At 37.2% G+C, this 13,671-nt stretch overlaps 3 protein-coding genes across 5 annotated transcripts; 2 read left to right on the plus strand and 1 right to left on the minus strand.

The window, feature by feature from the left end:
* The first annotated feature begins 4,518 nt into the window (after positions 1–4,518).
* Positions 4,519–6,155, plus strand: LOC104800747 (mitogen-activated protein kinase kinase kinase NPK1-like). Its single transcript, XM_010523654.2, has one exon. It carries the CDS (start codon positions 4,634–4,636, stop codon positions 6,074–6,076), a length of 1,443 nt encoding a protein of 480 aa, XP_010521956.1. The 5' UTR covers positions 4,519–4,633; the 3' UTR covers positions 6,077–6,155.
* A 1,463-nt stretch (positions 6,156–7,618) lies between these two features.
* On the plus strand, positions 7,619–9,666 carry LOC104800749 (ran-binding protein 1 homolog a-like). The gene is made up of 4 exons (XM_010523657.2): positions 7,619–7,872; positions 8,027–8,178; positions 8,282–8,407; positions 9,210–9,666. The coding sequence occupies exons 1-4, from the start codon at positions 7,718–7,720 to the stop codon at positions 9,431–9,433; spliced, it is 657 nt and encodes a 218-aa protein (XP_010521959.1). The 5' UTR covers positions 7,619–7,717; the 3' UTR covers positions 9,434–9,666.
* Positions 9,444–12,817, minus strand: LOC104800748 (CST complex subunit STN1). 3 transcript variants are annotated; one of them, XM_019201069.1, is made up of 3 exons: positions 12,368–12,817; positions 11,208–11,285; positions 9,444–10,604 (listed from the first exon to the last, which is right to left on the minus strand). In XM_019201069.1, exon 3 carries the CDS (start codon positions 10,560–10,562, stop codon positions 10,086–10,088), a length of 477 nt encoding a protein of 158 aa, XP_019056614.1. In that variant the 5' UTR covers positions 10,563–10,604; positions 11,208–11,285; positions 12,368–12,817; the 3' UTR covers positions 9,444–10,085. The 3 variants fall into 3 exon arrangements, with proteins under 3 accessions (XP_019056614.1, XP_019056615.1, XP_019056613.1); XM_019201070.1 differs by lacking the exon at positions 12,368–12,817 and having other exon boundaries at positions 9,444–10,599; positions 11,208–11,357; XM_019201068.1 differs by lacking the exon at positions 12,368–12,817 and having other exon boundaries at positions 11,208–11,355.
* Positions 12,818–13,671: the final 854 nt, after the last annotated feature.

The following is a 13,671-nucleotide window of genomic DNA, read 5'->3' on the forward strand; positions in this document are numbered from 1 at the left end:
GTATCACTCTCTCTTATCCTGGAAACGGCACGATGTTCGGCTTTCCTCTGTGTCGTTTTTTTTCTTTTATTCCCAAAACCAAATTCTGCACCTAACACCAAAAAAAACACAGATCATGTGGCTCTTCTCAGTTACAATGTACCAAACTCGGTTTCGGCCTTTAAAAATGGACCCATTACCACTGTCAATAGATCGGCTCTTTACATTGACAATGATTTTTGTCTTATTCTTGTAATCGACTTCTTGAGATTGAAAGTTGTAGAACAAATTCGATGGAACGACTGCTATTCCGAATTATTGAACATTTATATTTTTATTTAATCCCGGTATTATTATTATATTTTATATCGAGTTTCATATATATTTCTTTTACTGTATTAGAAATTATATTATTTGCTCTTCAATTTAAGAAAGTTTCACGAATACCTACAATCAAGACTTCGTGATAATTACGTTTTCAATTCGTCTAAATGTATTTATTTACTTTGTGAAATTTCCAATGTTTTTTTTTTTTACTTAAAAATGAATAAATCCAATGTTCAAAATGGTGGTATCGTACAGAATTTTATAATTAATTGTTTTTTTTTTACATTTCCGGCATCGAAGAGGTTAGAGTTTCGTGCAGTGAGAACACATTGATTTTGAACTGCTGCTAACGTTGTTGGGTGTGCGTAATTAAGAAGTTGCTTAACGCAAATGTCAAACATGGTCTGAATATTATTAGTTAACTGATAAAGAAAAGAATCACATGCATGACAAGTTTTCTACCATTTTTTTTTTATAATCCATAAGTTCACCGGACTTTCGACCCGACATCTCCCAGAAGATCGGAGAAGTCCAGGTGAATGCTCCTCTCCACGTTTGGGTTTGAACCCATGATGAGAGCATGCTTTGCATATTCTCTCACCACTAGATCACCCAAATTTGGATGTTTTCTACCCTTTAAGTGAGGTCTTACAAGTTTTTTGTCTACAGAAAAAAAAAAAAAACTGTATTGAAAAAATCCTAGCTAAATTGTTGAAACAATGAACGGATTTATTTTTCACCACTTAATTTATTCAAAATTGAGTTATATATAATAATATCCTCGAAAACAGATATCAAAATGAGGTTGCTAAGCATAATGTGACGGTAGATATATATATTATATTCTACAGTGTTGGTGTGCGTAACTGCGTATCGCGATCAGACCCACCTTATATTAAAAAATTAGGTATATGTGTGACAAAATAATAAACAAATAAAACCATAACGTGAAAATCCCGTATATTTTTGTAGTTTGTTATCAAATAAATAAATAAGAGAATAACACTTTTAAAATATACAAAATGATATAATACTCCTTATTGTTTAACTCGTATTTAACTTAGAATTATACACTCATAAAACCAAAAACTTCAAGATATGATATTACTCATATGGTATATTGTTCCTTTAATTCCGTTTGTGATTATGATTCGTTTAATTATCCGCCGACAAAAACTTGTGTTTTCCGGCGAATCCGTTATCGACAGACATGCATCGTCCTTTTCGGGGCGATTTTTATGTATTCATTGTCCATATCTTTCACAAAATCCATAAAATTATACTAGACAGATACACACATCAAATTGAGATCCTATATATATATATATATATGTTGGTGACGGCGATTGTTGACGACGGCAAAACTCCGGCAATTCGAGCGATTCCAGATAAGTACCTGAAATTAAAAGATTAGTTTGTCGAAACCTGTGAAACACAGTTTCCTTAAGTTCGATTTTCGTGCCACCTCTAAAGCTTCGAGGCTATTGGAGCACGGTGAACTCCCAGGATACAACGACCGCGTATTTGGAAGAAACTTTCCAAATACCAAGCGAACTCAGAGAGAGATATGAACAAATATCTGAATACTCTTTTTTTCTCTAGAATACTTGTTTCTTTTTCTGTGTTTTATGAGCTAACCCAAGACCTCTATTTATAGTAGAGATGAGAATCTCAAAATAAATCAATTTGAATTTCAAAATTCAAATTTGATTTTATCTTGATATTATCTCAATCTTATCTTAATCATATATGATAGATTTTATGCGGATTTGAATCTAATTTGAATTTCTAATTCAAACAAGAAAATTCTCTTAATATTCTGCCGATTTAAAGTTTCTAAAACTTTACACGGACCAGGCTTCTCACGGGCTAGACCCGTTTTGATTCTATCAAATAAACCCAAATCCAACCATATATACATAGTACATGTGTATACGTAGATATATATATATATATATATATATATATATATATATATATATAATTTTTTATGGGTATGAGATTGTGATGAGAGGTTACGTGAGTTGGGGAGTCCTTTAAATTTGCATGCATCTCCATGTTACGTTGTCGGCCACCAGATTTCGAGCTTTGCTGTCTTCTTCTCGCTCGACATTAATCCACACTTCACCAACTCATGTCTCCTCTATGTCTTGCTTTCATTTCCTCGCAATCAAATTCCTCGTAAGACCGCTGATTATGCATCTTATATATTAACCATTTAATCCATGCATATATCTTTATCAAATGCCTCTATATATCAAACCCGAATACGGGAAATTATTTGATCTTAGCGTATCTTTATAACCTTTTTTTATATCTCAAAATCGATTAAGATATCTTTATACGTATATAACTTTTTCCACATTTTTTTAAGCCAAATCGAGCAAGAAAAAAAAAAAACATATATCGATGTCTAATGCACAACAGACACTATATTTCACATGTCGATTTAAGTACTCAACGTGCATCTAAATATCTGGCTCCTTCTCCAAGTTATATTATAGTATCGATTTCGATATCTATTTTTATTGGAAGATATTGTAACACCAAAAAAAAAAAATACTTTCAACGGCAAATTGCATCGCCGTAAGTTATTTTCTCCAATATTATGGTATATGGGTCCCTTAGTTCTTCAAAATAATATCTTATTATTGGACCGTTCTCTCGTAAAAGCTGGCTATGAGGATATGCGATTAGGGGTGATCCGGTAACGTTAGTCCCACGCGTTATCGGAAGGGCAATGAATTCTTCTAAAAAAAAGAAAGAGCGGATTAAAAATAACAGTTGAGTGGAAATCAAATTTTATAGCAGATGCAATTGTTCATAATAAAATCGTGGGTATATAGTTTTTTAAACTATTTTATTATAGATTTATCGACACAAAAATCATATATGGGTTACAATTTCAAGATTTTTTAGTATTTAGCATTTATTTTTTATAATATTACGTTTAGAAAAAAAAAAGTTTTTTTTCTGTTCACTAAACAGAAACATCAACTCAATTATACGTGGGAGACTGGTGGAGCACATCTTACAAATAAGAATGCGGACAACTGGAGCTTCCGGTTCTCTGTCGGTGAACGTGGATCAATAGTATATTGACACGTCATCTAAAAATTGGGCACCAGTTCATGATAAAATCTACCCCTTTGGACATTGGGTGACCTCTAACCCTTTCGCAACTAACTGGGCGCATCCAACATGTTCAGTTCGAGTTTTAATCTCCTGCTTCGCAGTCGCACGCTACGCCACGGAAGTTTTTATAAGAACTACCACCACTCTGAAACATTTAACACTTAGAAGACTCGGAGGAATTATAAATTATTTTTTTTACGGTAATATTGTGATATTCGAATAACGACGTTTACATTTAATTTGAATATTTAAAGTTTTAAAAACAAAAATAGTGATATCATAATTACTATAATTTGTTTACTGTAATTCGTATAGTTCTTTTTATATTTGAATTTAGATAAAAGATAATCAAAACAAATAAACTTTAGTACATAGAACGTAAAAAAAAAGATCTCATCAACATCAATGGAGTCACTTGCCATGTATATAATTTGCATATAAACACAATTATCATCATAAAATCACAAATATTAAGGAGTAGATTCCCGTATACATTGGGGGTGTTGATCACGTATTACGGTGGGAGTCAAACGTCTTGCCACAAAAAAGTCAACAGATCAAGCGGCAGAAAATCCATGGACACGTTTTGTCGTTTGCACATCAGATATTTGCCTTTCCCACGATCCAGCGACCGATCCGAATCCAATCAACTCGCGAAACAACCGCTCGGTGAGGGATCCATAAAAGAAGAAAGGATATACACGAACATAAACGAGAACCGTTGATCTGCTTATTGTGAAAATTCAACGGTCCAGATCAAACCGTAGATTAGTTATTCTTGGATAAGGATAACAGCCCGCTGCTTGGGTTCTTACAATAGCCCGGGATCTTCTCATTTTATGATGTCATCAAACCGTTTCCCCCCCTACTATCTTTAAGTAAAATGTGTTTTTTTGTTTACTTTTTTAAGAAATAATTTTATATATACGTACACATTAATCATTGGGCATCATAATTCGCGATGAAATTAATCACGTCAAAATTGACATGCCAATGAATTTACACGTGTTAAATTTAAAAAATGAAACGGTATTCCTCGTCCACAATTTTGTGTTGAGAGACACGTAGAGCTCATTCCACGTCAGATATTAAAAAAAAATTGGAACTTTATTCACTGCTCACATTTCGCAATTCAAACACACGTATATAAAGGTCCCGTGGTCACAAGCACGACACACGAAAGTTGGCACACATGGAGAGACACAGCATCAGAGTCAGACACAACACTTCTTCTTCTTCTTCTTCTTCTTGGGTCCGAGGCGCGTGCATCGGACGCGGCTGTTTCGGCGGTGTTAGCACTGCCGTGAGAAGATCTGATGGCGGAGTTTTCGCCGTGAAGTCCGTGGATCTTGCCACGTGTCTCACTTCTCAGGCGGAGGCTCTGGAGAATGAAATCTCCGTCCTCTGTTCTCTCGGGCCTCACCCTTACATCGTGGGCTTCATCGGCGATGACGTATCCTTGGAGGGAACTGCATCGTTTCGGAATCTCCATTTGGAGTATCTTTCCGGAGGCGACGCGGCGTCCACCGCCGGAAAAATCGACGAGGCTCTGCTCCGACGGTACACGTGGTGTTTGGTCTCTGCTCTTCGACACGTTCACTCGCACGGAATTGTTCACTGCGATGTCAAAGCGAGAAACGTCCTCCTCGGACAAGAGCGGAGCTTCGCCAAGCTCGCGGACTTCGGGTCGGCGATTAGATTCGGCGGTTGTGAATCGACGGCTCTGATCATGCCACGTGGAAGCCCGCTCTGGATGGCGCCGGAGGTGATCAGGAGGGAGTACCAGGGCCCGGAGAGTGACGTGTGGTCGCTCGGTTGTACGGTCATCGAGATGTTCACCGGAAATCCCCCCTGGGAAGATCGGGGGCTCGACTCGCTGAGTCAAATCGGGTTCTCCGAAGACTTGCCGGTTTTCCCAGCGGGTCTGTCGGAAATTGGACGTGATTTTCTCGACAAGTGCTTGAACAGAAACCCGAGTCAGAGGTGGAGTTGCGATAGGCTTTTGCAGCACCCCTTCCTGTCTCTCGAGCGTTGTTCGCCTTCCACCGAGTCGTCACCACGATGCGTACTCGACTGGGTCAACTCGGATTTCGAAGAAGACGATGAAGAAGAAGAGACCGGGTCGATATCCGAACCCGGAGCATCCGTGATGGCAAGGATTTGTAAATTGGCTACGACGGGAGGGGCAAATGGGGAATCTGATGGTTGGGTAGCGGTAAGATGCCACGCTTCCGAAGAGGAAGGAACAAGCAAGGAATATCCGAATTCACCGAGGGTAATTTCGGAATATAACACTTCTCCGGATCTCGAATATTGGTCGGAGGGGCAAATTCGTAATACCACCAACCACGGAAGCGCGGCAGCTGACGGTGTGATACCGGCGAACCCGGCATCGGCGGCACCGCCGCCTCAATTATTATTATTATTATTATTATTATTATTGGTGGTAGGGAATATGCTGATATATTCTAAATGTTTCATTCTTTATAAATATCATTGTGATAATAATTATAATTATTATTATAATAAAAGTTGGATATTATCTTTCATCTCAATTTCAAATTTTATTTTGAGTGCATGTGATTGGATCGGGACCGAACAATCTAAACTCTCCGTGGGGGAAGGAGGATCCTAACTCATGCTGTTGTTGATAACTCTCACATCTGCACCCACTCGATCGCTTCTGAACAAAATCATTAAATATACATAAATCAATATTATTAAATAGTATTCCCTCCCTCCATTTTAAAATATTTATACTTTTAATTTATTTTTCATGTTTCAAAATATTTATCATTCTACATTTTCAAAATAATTTTTATAATAGTTTCTAATTTCATCTTTATTAAATTCTAATAAATTATTAATAATAACATTGCTTTTATCATTAAATAAAAAAATATATAACTTTTTTTATTTTTTTTTAAAAAAATATTAAATAATCTAAAATAATAATTATTTTGAAACGGAGAGTATAAGATAATTAACCTCTTATACGTATCCAATTTAGTTTCCTTGGTAAAGAAAAACACGCCTCCCACTGAAGATATGGTTTACGCAAATAGTTGCTTGGAAAAATATGTTAATAATCGTTTGGTGGGGATACAATATCCTATCAATTTCGATGGAAGAATTTGCATTTTTAAATAATTTAATTTATAAACCTTTACTGTTTCCCATTTCAATTGGATCCATATTTATCAACCATAATGTATGAATTTGTTATTTAATTTGTATTTTTTTTCTGAATAAAAGACAGACAAATAAGGAGATGACGAAGAAGTGCGGGGCATCGTGGGCATACCATAATATCTCAAGTCGCAAGTTGTCAAAGGTATCTAAATATCAACGTAAATAATATGCTGTTATTTGTTATCTTATTATTCAATGAAACATACCAAAAAAAAAATTATTATTCCATTTGGATCATAGACTCACGTAATTTTCTAACAGTTTTTAATCAAATATAGATTAAAAATATATATTATTATTTACATTTTTACGGAACGTTTTCAAATTAAAAAAAATCGAGGATATAACATCCAAAACTGCGGCCCTCACTAATCCACAAAATGTCAAAATCTATAAAAAGACAGCTGCTCTATGTGGATCATGTAAAATATGATTCTTTATAAGACACGGTTGATCGATTATTTGAAATTGCAAATGCTACTTCTTATAGAATTTATTCCATTTTAAATTTGACCATAATGGAAACACATTATTATTTACAAGGCAAAATATTCAAAAGTTAAAACAAGAGATGAAAATTGCCTAACAAACACACATATTATTTATGTTTTTTTTTTTATAAACAAGTCTTGACGTTATTTCTATCTGTTTTTCTGTAGCTCTATTTGAAAGGTTTCGGAAATTTTGTCCGATTTAAAAATATTTTATCGTAATTAGTTTGTAGTTTAAATATTTATTGCAATTTAAGAGTAAAAGTATATATTTGTTTAAAAATATAAAGAATAATATTTGGGCTGTATCAGAAAAAAGGAAATGACATTGGGCTATTATGTGAGCCTTATATAGGTCAAGTAATATTGGGCTCATAAATGGGCTTATAAGTATTCAAAACAGGCCCAAATAAGGATCCATACTTGGCGTCAAGGGGACGTCAAAAACTCCATTTCCTTTCACGACCTGTCTCCTATAAAACCTCATTTACTTCCCCATTGTCACCAAAACCCAAAAATTCTCCAATTGTCTCTGGCTCCTCCGCTGCGCCGATTACCGAACCAAGTGAACGGCGTTGCTAGGTTTTGCTAAAATGGCAACCACCGAACCCCAGCACGATAACCGAGAAGAGGAAGAGACCGGAGCCAACGAGGATGAGGACACCGGAGCTCAGGTCGCTCCTATCGTCAAGCTCGAGGAGGTCGCCGTCACTACCGGAGAAGAAGGCGAAGACACCACACTCGATCTGTATGTATATTTTTCTGCTCGAGTCTCTGGTCCTTGTGATCTCTGTCTATGTCGACCGGATCTGATCGTTTCTGTAGCTGCTTTCTGGATTTCTAGGTTTTCAGTTTGCGATTGGTTCTGAGATTTCGATTGGATATTTTACTGTGGATCGTAGGAAATCGAAGCTGTATCGGTTTGATAAAGATGGGAATCAGTGGAAGGAGAGAGGTGCGGGTACTGTTAAGTTTTTGAAGCACAAGGAGACTGGCAAAATTCGTCTCGTTATGAGGCAATCCAAAACTTTGAAGATCTGCGCCAATCATTTCAGTGAGTTCCTCTGGTCTCCTGCTCACGAATTTTGGATTATAGGTTTTTAATGGGTCGGTGTTCCGTTAATCCTTATGTTTGTTTCTTTTCGAAAATTCTGCAGTTTTGCCGGGCATGACCGTTCAGGAACACGTGGGAAATGAAAAGTCCTGCGTATGGCATGCCTCTGACTTTTCTGATGGTGAATTGAAGGATGAGCTCTTCTGCATCCGTTTCGCATCAGTTGAAAGTGAGTGATTATGGATATTGTGATTTGCCTGGTAGAACTTATTACATATTTTTATACCAAAAACTTATTACATATTTCCCACGCCGTTTCAGCGCTTGCCTGCAAATGTCTCTCATATATGGTCGTTGATTGTGATTAGATGGTTTTTGATCGACACAGTCCCTTTTGTTGGCATTAACCTTTTGATTACTTGTTTGGTTGCTTCTGCCACACATAGGATTTGCATCATTTCTGTTCATCTTCATCAGGAGTTTCTGGGCTTTATGTCTAAAATCATCGGCTGACCTCGAGATACTTTAGGTATTCCTTGAATGCATGTTAAGGGTTATATTGTTGATTGTTTTGAGATGTTAATTACGTTGTTGCTTCTGGTTACACTCGATATTGGCCCTTTGTATCTCAGCCTCCGAACACACTGATGACATAACTTGTAAATCATCTGTTGTGCTGGTTTTTTAATCTGCTGTTTGTTCTAGAGCTAATTGAGCATGTGCGTATACAAGTTGCTGATGGCTGGAAGCCAAAATTGCTGTGACTTTAATGCTCAAAAGTTTAAGCTTACCATAGTAATTAATAGACCTGGTCGTCTCAGAATATCTTGTGTGGTCAAGGGGCCTAGCACAGGAAACTGTTGTAGAGTGGTGTTGTTTTCCTCTGTTAATCTGGTCCCGAGTCGTTAGCAATTTTCTGGGCTATCTTTTTGTTCAAATTTTTTGGTTGCCCATCGTCAAGGCACTATATTTTCTCATGTAACGAAGAACGTTGAGTGTGGATAGATAATCGATGCAATTTGACTTGTCAGATAACAAAACATTTATGCAAAAGTTCAAGGAAGTTGCCGAATCCGAAGAAAAGGAAGAGGAGAGCAAAGATGCATCGGAAGCAGCTGGTCTTATTGAGAAGTTGACAGTTGAGGAGAAGAAAACCGAAGAGAAACCTGTGGAGGCGGCGGCGCCATCAACAAAGAAGGAAGAGGAGAAGACGAGCGAGCCTGCAAAAGAAGCAGGTGAGGAAAAGACATCTTAAGATGTTCTAATTTTTTTTTTGTTTTTCTGTACCGGCTTTCGTCTGGACATATACATGCTGATTGCTGGTGGTGGGAATTATATGTCGGGTTTTGATTTGAGTCGATATGTCCACAATTCCAAAAGTGTTAAGCTGCTGTTTGCAAAATGAGAATTTGGGTAATGCGGTTGGTTGGAGAGGGCATGCTTCAGTTTGTTTTCTCTGCTAGACAGTGTAAGTTTTATTTGTGATTTCTTTTGCAATGTACTTGAACGTTAATGGAACTGTACGGTAAAAAGAGATGGACCCCCAAAGAAAATTAAAACGTTTGAGATGATGGGTTGAGTTAAACATGGCATCGGTGTTTTTTGTAATTTTCTTTTGTTGTTTTAGTCAGTAACTATGTAAAAAAATAGCGGATATATAGTTAATGAAATTGAATAAATGATCCATGTAGTGGAGGGTATGATGAAATAATGCTACATTAATCAAAAATCAAATTGGTACTCTTTTAATCAATAATTATAAATAATTGAAATAGAGCAAAAATGTCCAACAAACGTTTGTTCATAGGATAGCATTTCATTTTACCATTTCAAAATCACCCTTTTTTTTTTTAATTACAAAATTCAAAACCCTAGACTCGCATCCGAATGAGAAAAGACCTAAGCGCCTAATTGCATACGAGACGGTAACATCTTCGGGCAAGAGTGAGACACTCCAACCAATGCAAGATCTCGGCGTTTGGGTCTCTCTCCATCACCACGACGGTCACGGTGATCTGCAACGCACCTCTGTAGGACGTGATGCGGCCGCGGACACGAGCCACGTGTCCGATCCTGACCTTCACGGCCTGGTCACGCGCCGCACGGGCGACCAGGCTCACCGTGGAGGGTTTCCAGCGGGAGAAGTAGGAGGAGGTGAGGTGGTTGAGCCAGAGCATGCACGTGACGCAGCCTGTGCCGTCGTCGACCGCGAACTTGAGGAATTTGGGCGTGAGGTCGCACGAAACGACCGTCCCGACAGTCTCGGCACGCGAGACAGACGCGCTGCCGAGGGAGAATGAGGTTGGGTCTGACGGCGATGGTGAGAGGCGGAGGAGGTCACGAGCTAGGAGCCTGACGTGCGTCTTCTCGAGGGATCGATTCATAGCTACCGACCTTTTCCGAATCCGGAGAATATTCCACCTAAACTGCAATAGAAATAGCAGACTCATGATGCAAGTAATGGCCATTGATTTATGCATCTAACAAATTGAAGATATGACCATTCGTGGTAACAGTTAATGGACATGATGATCATTTAGAATCATGACCATTTCGAACATTTTAGCTCGAATTGCAATTGTCTAACCCAGTTCTTATAGCCATTTACCGAACTCTTTGGTTCCAAAACTCAACCAATGGTCTGTCTCTGGAGCTAAAGTTCAGATTCAAGCCACGAACAAACTAGCAAATTCGTGTTCTGCTGAGTTTGCAGCAGACCAAATCACCGATCGAACTGACATTTCAGGCTTGGATTTCGTAACTTTTTAAAGCTAGTCAGAAAGGGAAAAGATAACGATATCACCTGGATGATCGATCACATGACATTGCTAGTTTCTGTGTAAAGACCTTGAGACAAATTTCCAAGAAGAAATCTAAAGACGGAACAGAGAAATTCCACACAACGAATAATATATATCGATCACAGGACGGGATAATTCAACCAAGCTCCAATTCGATTCGATGGCGAAGCAATAGTTAGATTAAAGAGACGCTGAAACTTAAAAACGGATGAATTATCGAAAACAAACCTCGGATAAAGTTCTTAATCGGATCGCGAGAAGAAAGAATCACCGTTCCGCTTCTCCTCATCGGCGATTCATCTTCATCTGTAGGTGAAGGGAGATGGGAAAAGGGAGACATCATCTGAGAATTTTCAATTTTTTGATAGTCGAATTCGATTTTGGGTTTTTTTGAAAATTTTGGATTTCGCGCGTCCGGAGCACCACCGCATACTCATTTCTCAGGCCCAATAAGCCCAAAAGAAACACAAACTGGCCCATCATTTTATCCTATCAAATTCAATAATATATATAATTGACAAAAATAATTTAACAAATAATTTGTTTTTATCTTATAAAGATTTCATCTTTATTATTATTATTATAATTAAAAAAACTCAAATAAAAAATATAATAAAAATTCGATGATTTATACCTATATATCAAGAAAAAAAATTATAATAAAACATTTATTAAGGCATATTCATGCAATAAATTCTTTTTTATATATATCTACATAAGTAGAATATTACTTGGAAGTAGTAATGTCATGGTGGCTTACCCAGCCCACTTGAACCCAATCCATTTGGGTTTTATGAATTATTGGTTTGGGTTGGGTTAACCCAATAACAATAATTAAATGGGCTGGATCAACCCATAAAACCCATTACAACCCAATCAGCCCATTTAATTTTCATATACAACAAAAATATCATTGAATTGAAACATCTTTCTTATGTTTCTAATTTTCAATGACTATCACATATACAAAATATTATATAAAGTAAAAGAAAAAAATAATACGTGAAAATATATATACATACACATATATACATACATATAAATACATACATATTTTTGTATATATACATACGTATATATGTACAAGATAAAATATGTGTCTATTTCATTCAAGCATTTAGTCGAACAGATTGCATACGCCACTAAAATTTGACCAAAACCCATAAACGCAAGAACAAAATCGTTAATTATAAAATATAATTGAAACCAATAATTGTATGATTCCACTGTTTCACAGAAAAATTATATCTAAAGTTCAAGAATAAATACAAAATCAGAAAATAGAAAGCCAACAGCCGCAGCAAAAGTACGAACAAAACCTATATCTCATAAACTAAAAGACTTATAAGCGAAATTGAACAGAATAACATGCCAAAGTTTAGAATTACCTTTTGAAAATGAAAATACAGATGAAACTCGACAAAAATCACAACTATCAAAGGAAGAAACTGAATCACCGCCCTTCGGGGCCAGGTCAAGTGGCAGAAGGCAGGGGGGCAACTCCTTGAGGTGGGGGGATCGAATCCTCCTGTCACTCCTTCTTCCATCTGCCCTGCTCGCCTGCCAGCCTGTCATAACGGGCTGATTTACATCCCACGCGTGTGTCGCAGGCTCGTGCGTCGTGGGCTTGGGGTTTGACCTGCAGGCGCCTAAGCCCAACTACGGCCCGAGTGTTAGGCGCGCCTGGTGGCCAGGTCCGGCGGACTGAGGTTCATGGGGACTGTTAGGCGCGGGTGGTGGCCAGTTCGTCTCCGTTTGTAAGGGTAGGTAGTCACGGGGGTTCCCCAATGTTATCCAAAAAAAAAAAAAAAAAAAAAAAAAAAAAAAAAAAAAAAAAAAAAAAAAAAAACAAAAAAAAAAAAAAAAAAAAAAAAAAAAAGAAACTGAATCACCTTATCGGTGATTTGGAAAAGAAGGAAAAAACGTTGTTCGAGGTCAGAGAATTAGGGTTTGAAGAATTTGGATTTTCAGAATTAAAATAAAATGATTATTGTATGGTGGGCTAATTGGGTTAATTGGGCTACTTTTTTAAGCCCATGATTTTAATGGATTAAAACCCATCAAACCCATTAAATAAAAATGACCAAATAATTGACCCAAATATAATCATTAATGGGTTGGGTTAACCCACTAAACCTAACCCAATTTGACATCACTACTTGGAAGTATGTATATACCGTTGATGTCATTGTGATTTGTGAGCTTCGCGTAATATTTATTATATGCATGCATATCTATACTGTATATATGCACAAGTTTTTGTAACTAAACCCAACGGTTGGTGGTCCAATGGTTGAGAGGTGACAAAGTGGCCGGTTAGTTAAAATAATGTAATTTCTGGATCAAAATGATCCATATAGGGGTGGACGTTTCGGGAAACGGTTCAGATTCGGGACAGAATAGATCGGTTCAATTCTTTTGGTTTTACAAAAATAGGTACCAATCGGGTTTTTTATTGTATTCGGTTCGGTTCGGTTCGGTTTCGGTTCGATTCCGAGTTTTATTAAAAAAAATGTTAGATTTTCTTTAAAAATATTCGGTTTTTCGGGATTTTTAAAGTTCGGTTCGGTTCGGTTCGGTTCCGGAAAAATTCGGTTCTCTAAAAATGGTACCGTTCGGGAAATAACAACGGTTTCGGGTCGAGAAAAATACCATTTTAATGGTTCGGTTCGGTCCGGTTCCGAAGAACCGA

This window comes from Tarenaya hassleriana, unplaced genomic scaffold (genome assembly GCF_000463585.1).
Source record: "Tarenaya hassleriana unplaced genomic scaffold, ASM46358v1 Cleome7, whole genome shotgun sequence".
NCBI classification, from domain to species: Eukaryota; Viridiplantae; Streptophyta; class Magnoliopsida; order Brassicales; family Cleomaceae; genus Tarenaya; species Tarenaya hassleriana.

Coding starts and splice junctions, on each gene's coding strand:
- LOC104800747 (XM_010523654.2), top strand. CDS start 4,634: ATGGAGAGACACAGCATCAGAGTCAGACACAACACTTCTTCTTCTTCT.
- LOC104800749 (XM_010523657.2), top strand. CDS start 7,718: ATGGCAACCACCGAACCCCAGCACGATAACCGAGAAGAGGAAGAGACC. Junction 7,873..8,026: donor GAAGACACCACACTCGATCT/GTATGTATATTT, acceptor TGTGGATCGTAG/GAAATCGAAGCTGTATCGGT. Junction 8,179..8,281: donor GATCTGCGCCAATCATTTCA/GTGAGTTCCTCT, acceptor AAAATTCTGCAG/TTTTGCCGGGCATGACCGTT.
- LOC104800748 (XM_019201069.1), bottom strand. CDS start 10,562: ATGAATCGATCCCTCGAGAAGACGCACGTCAGGCTCCTAGCTCGTGAC.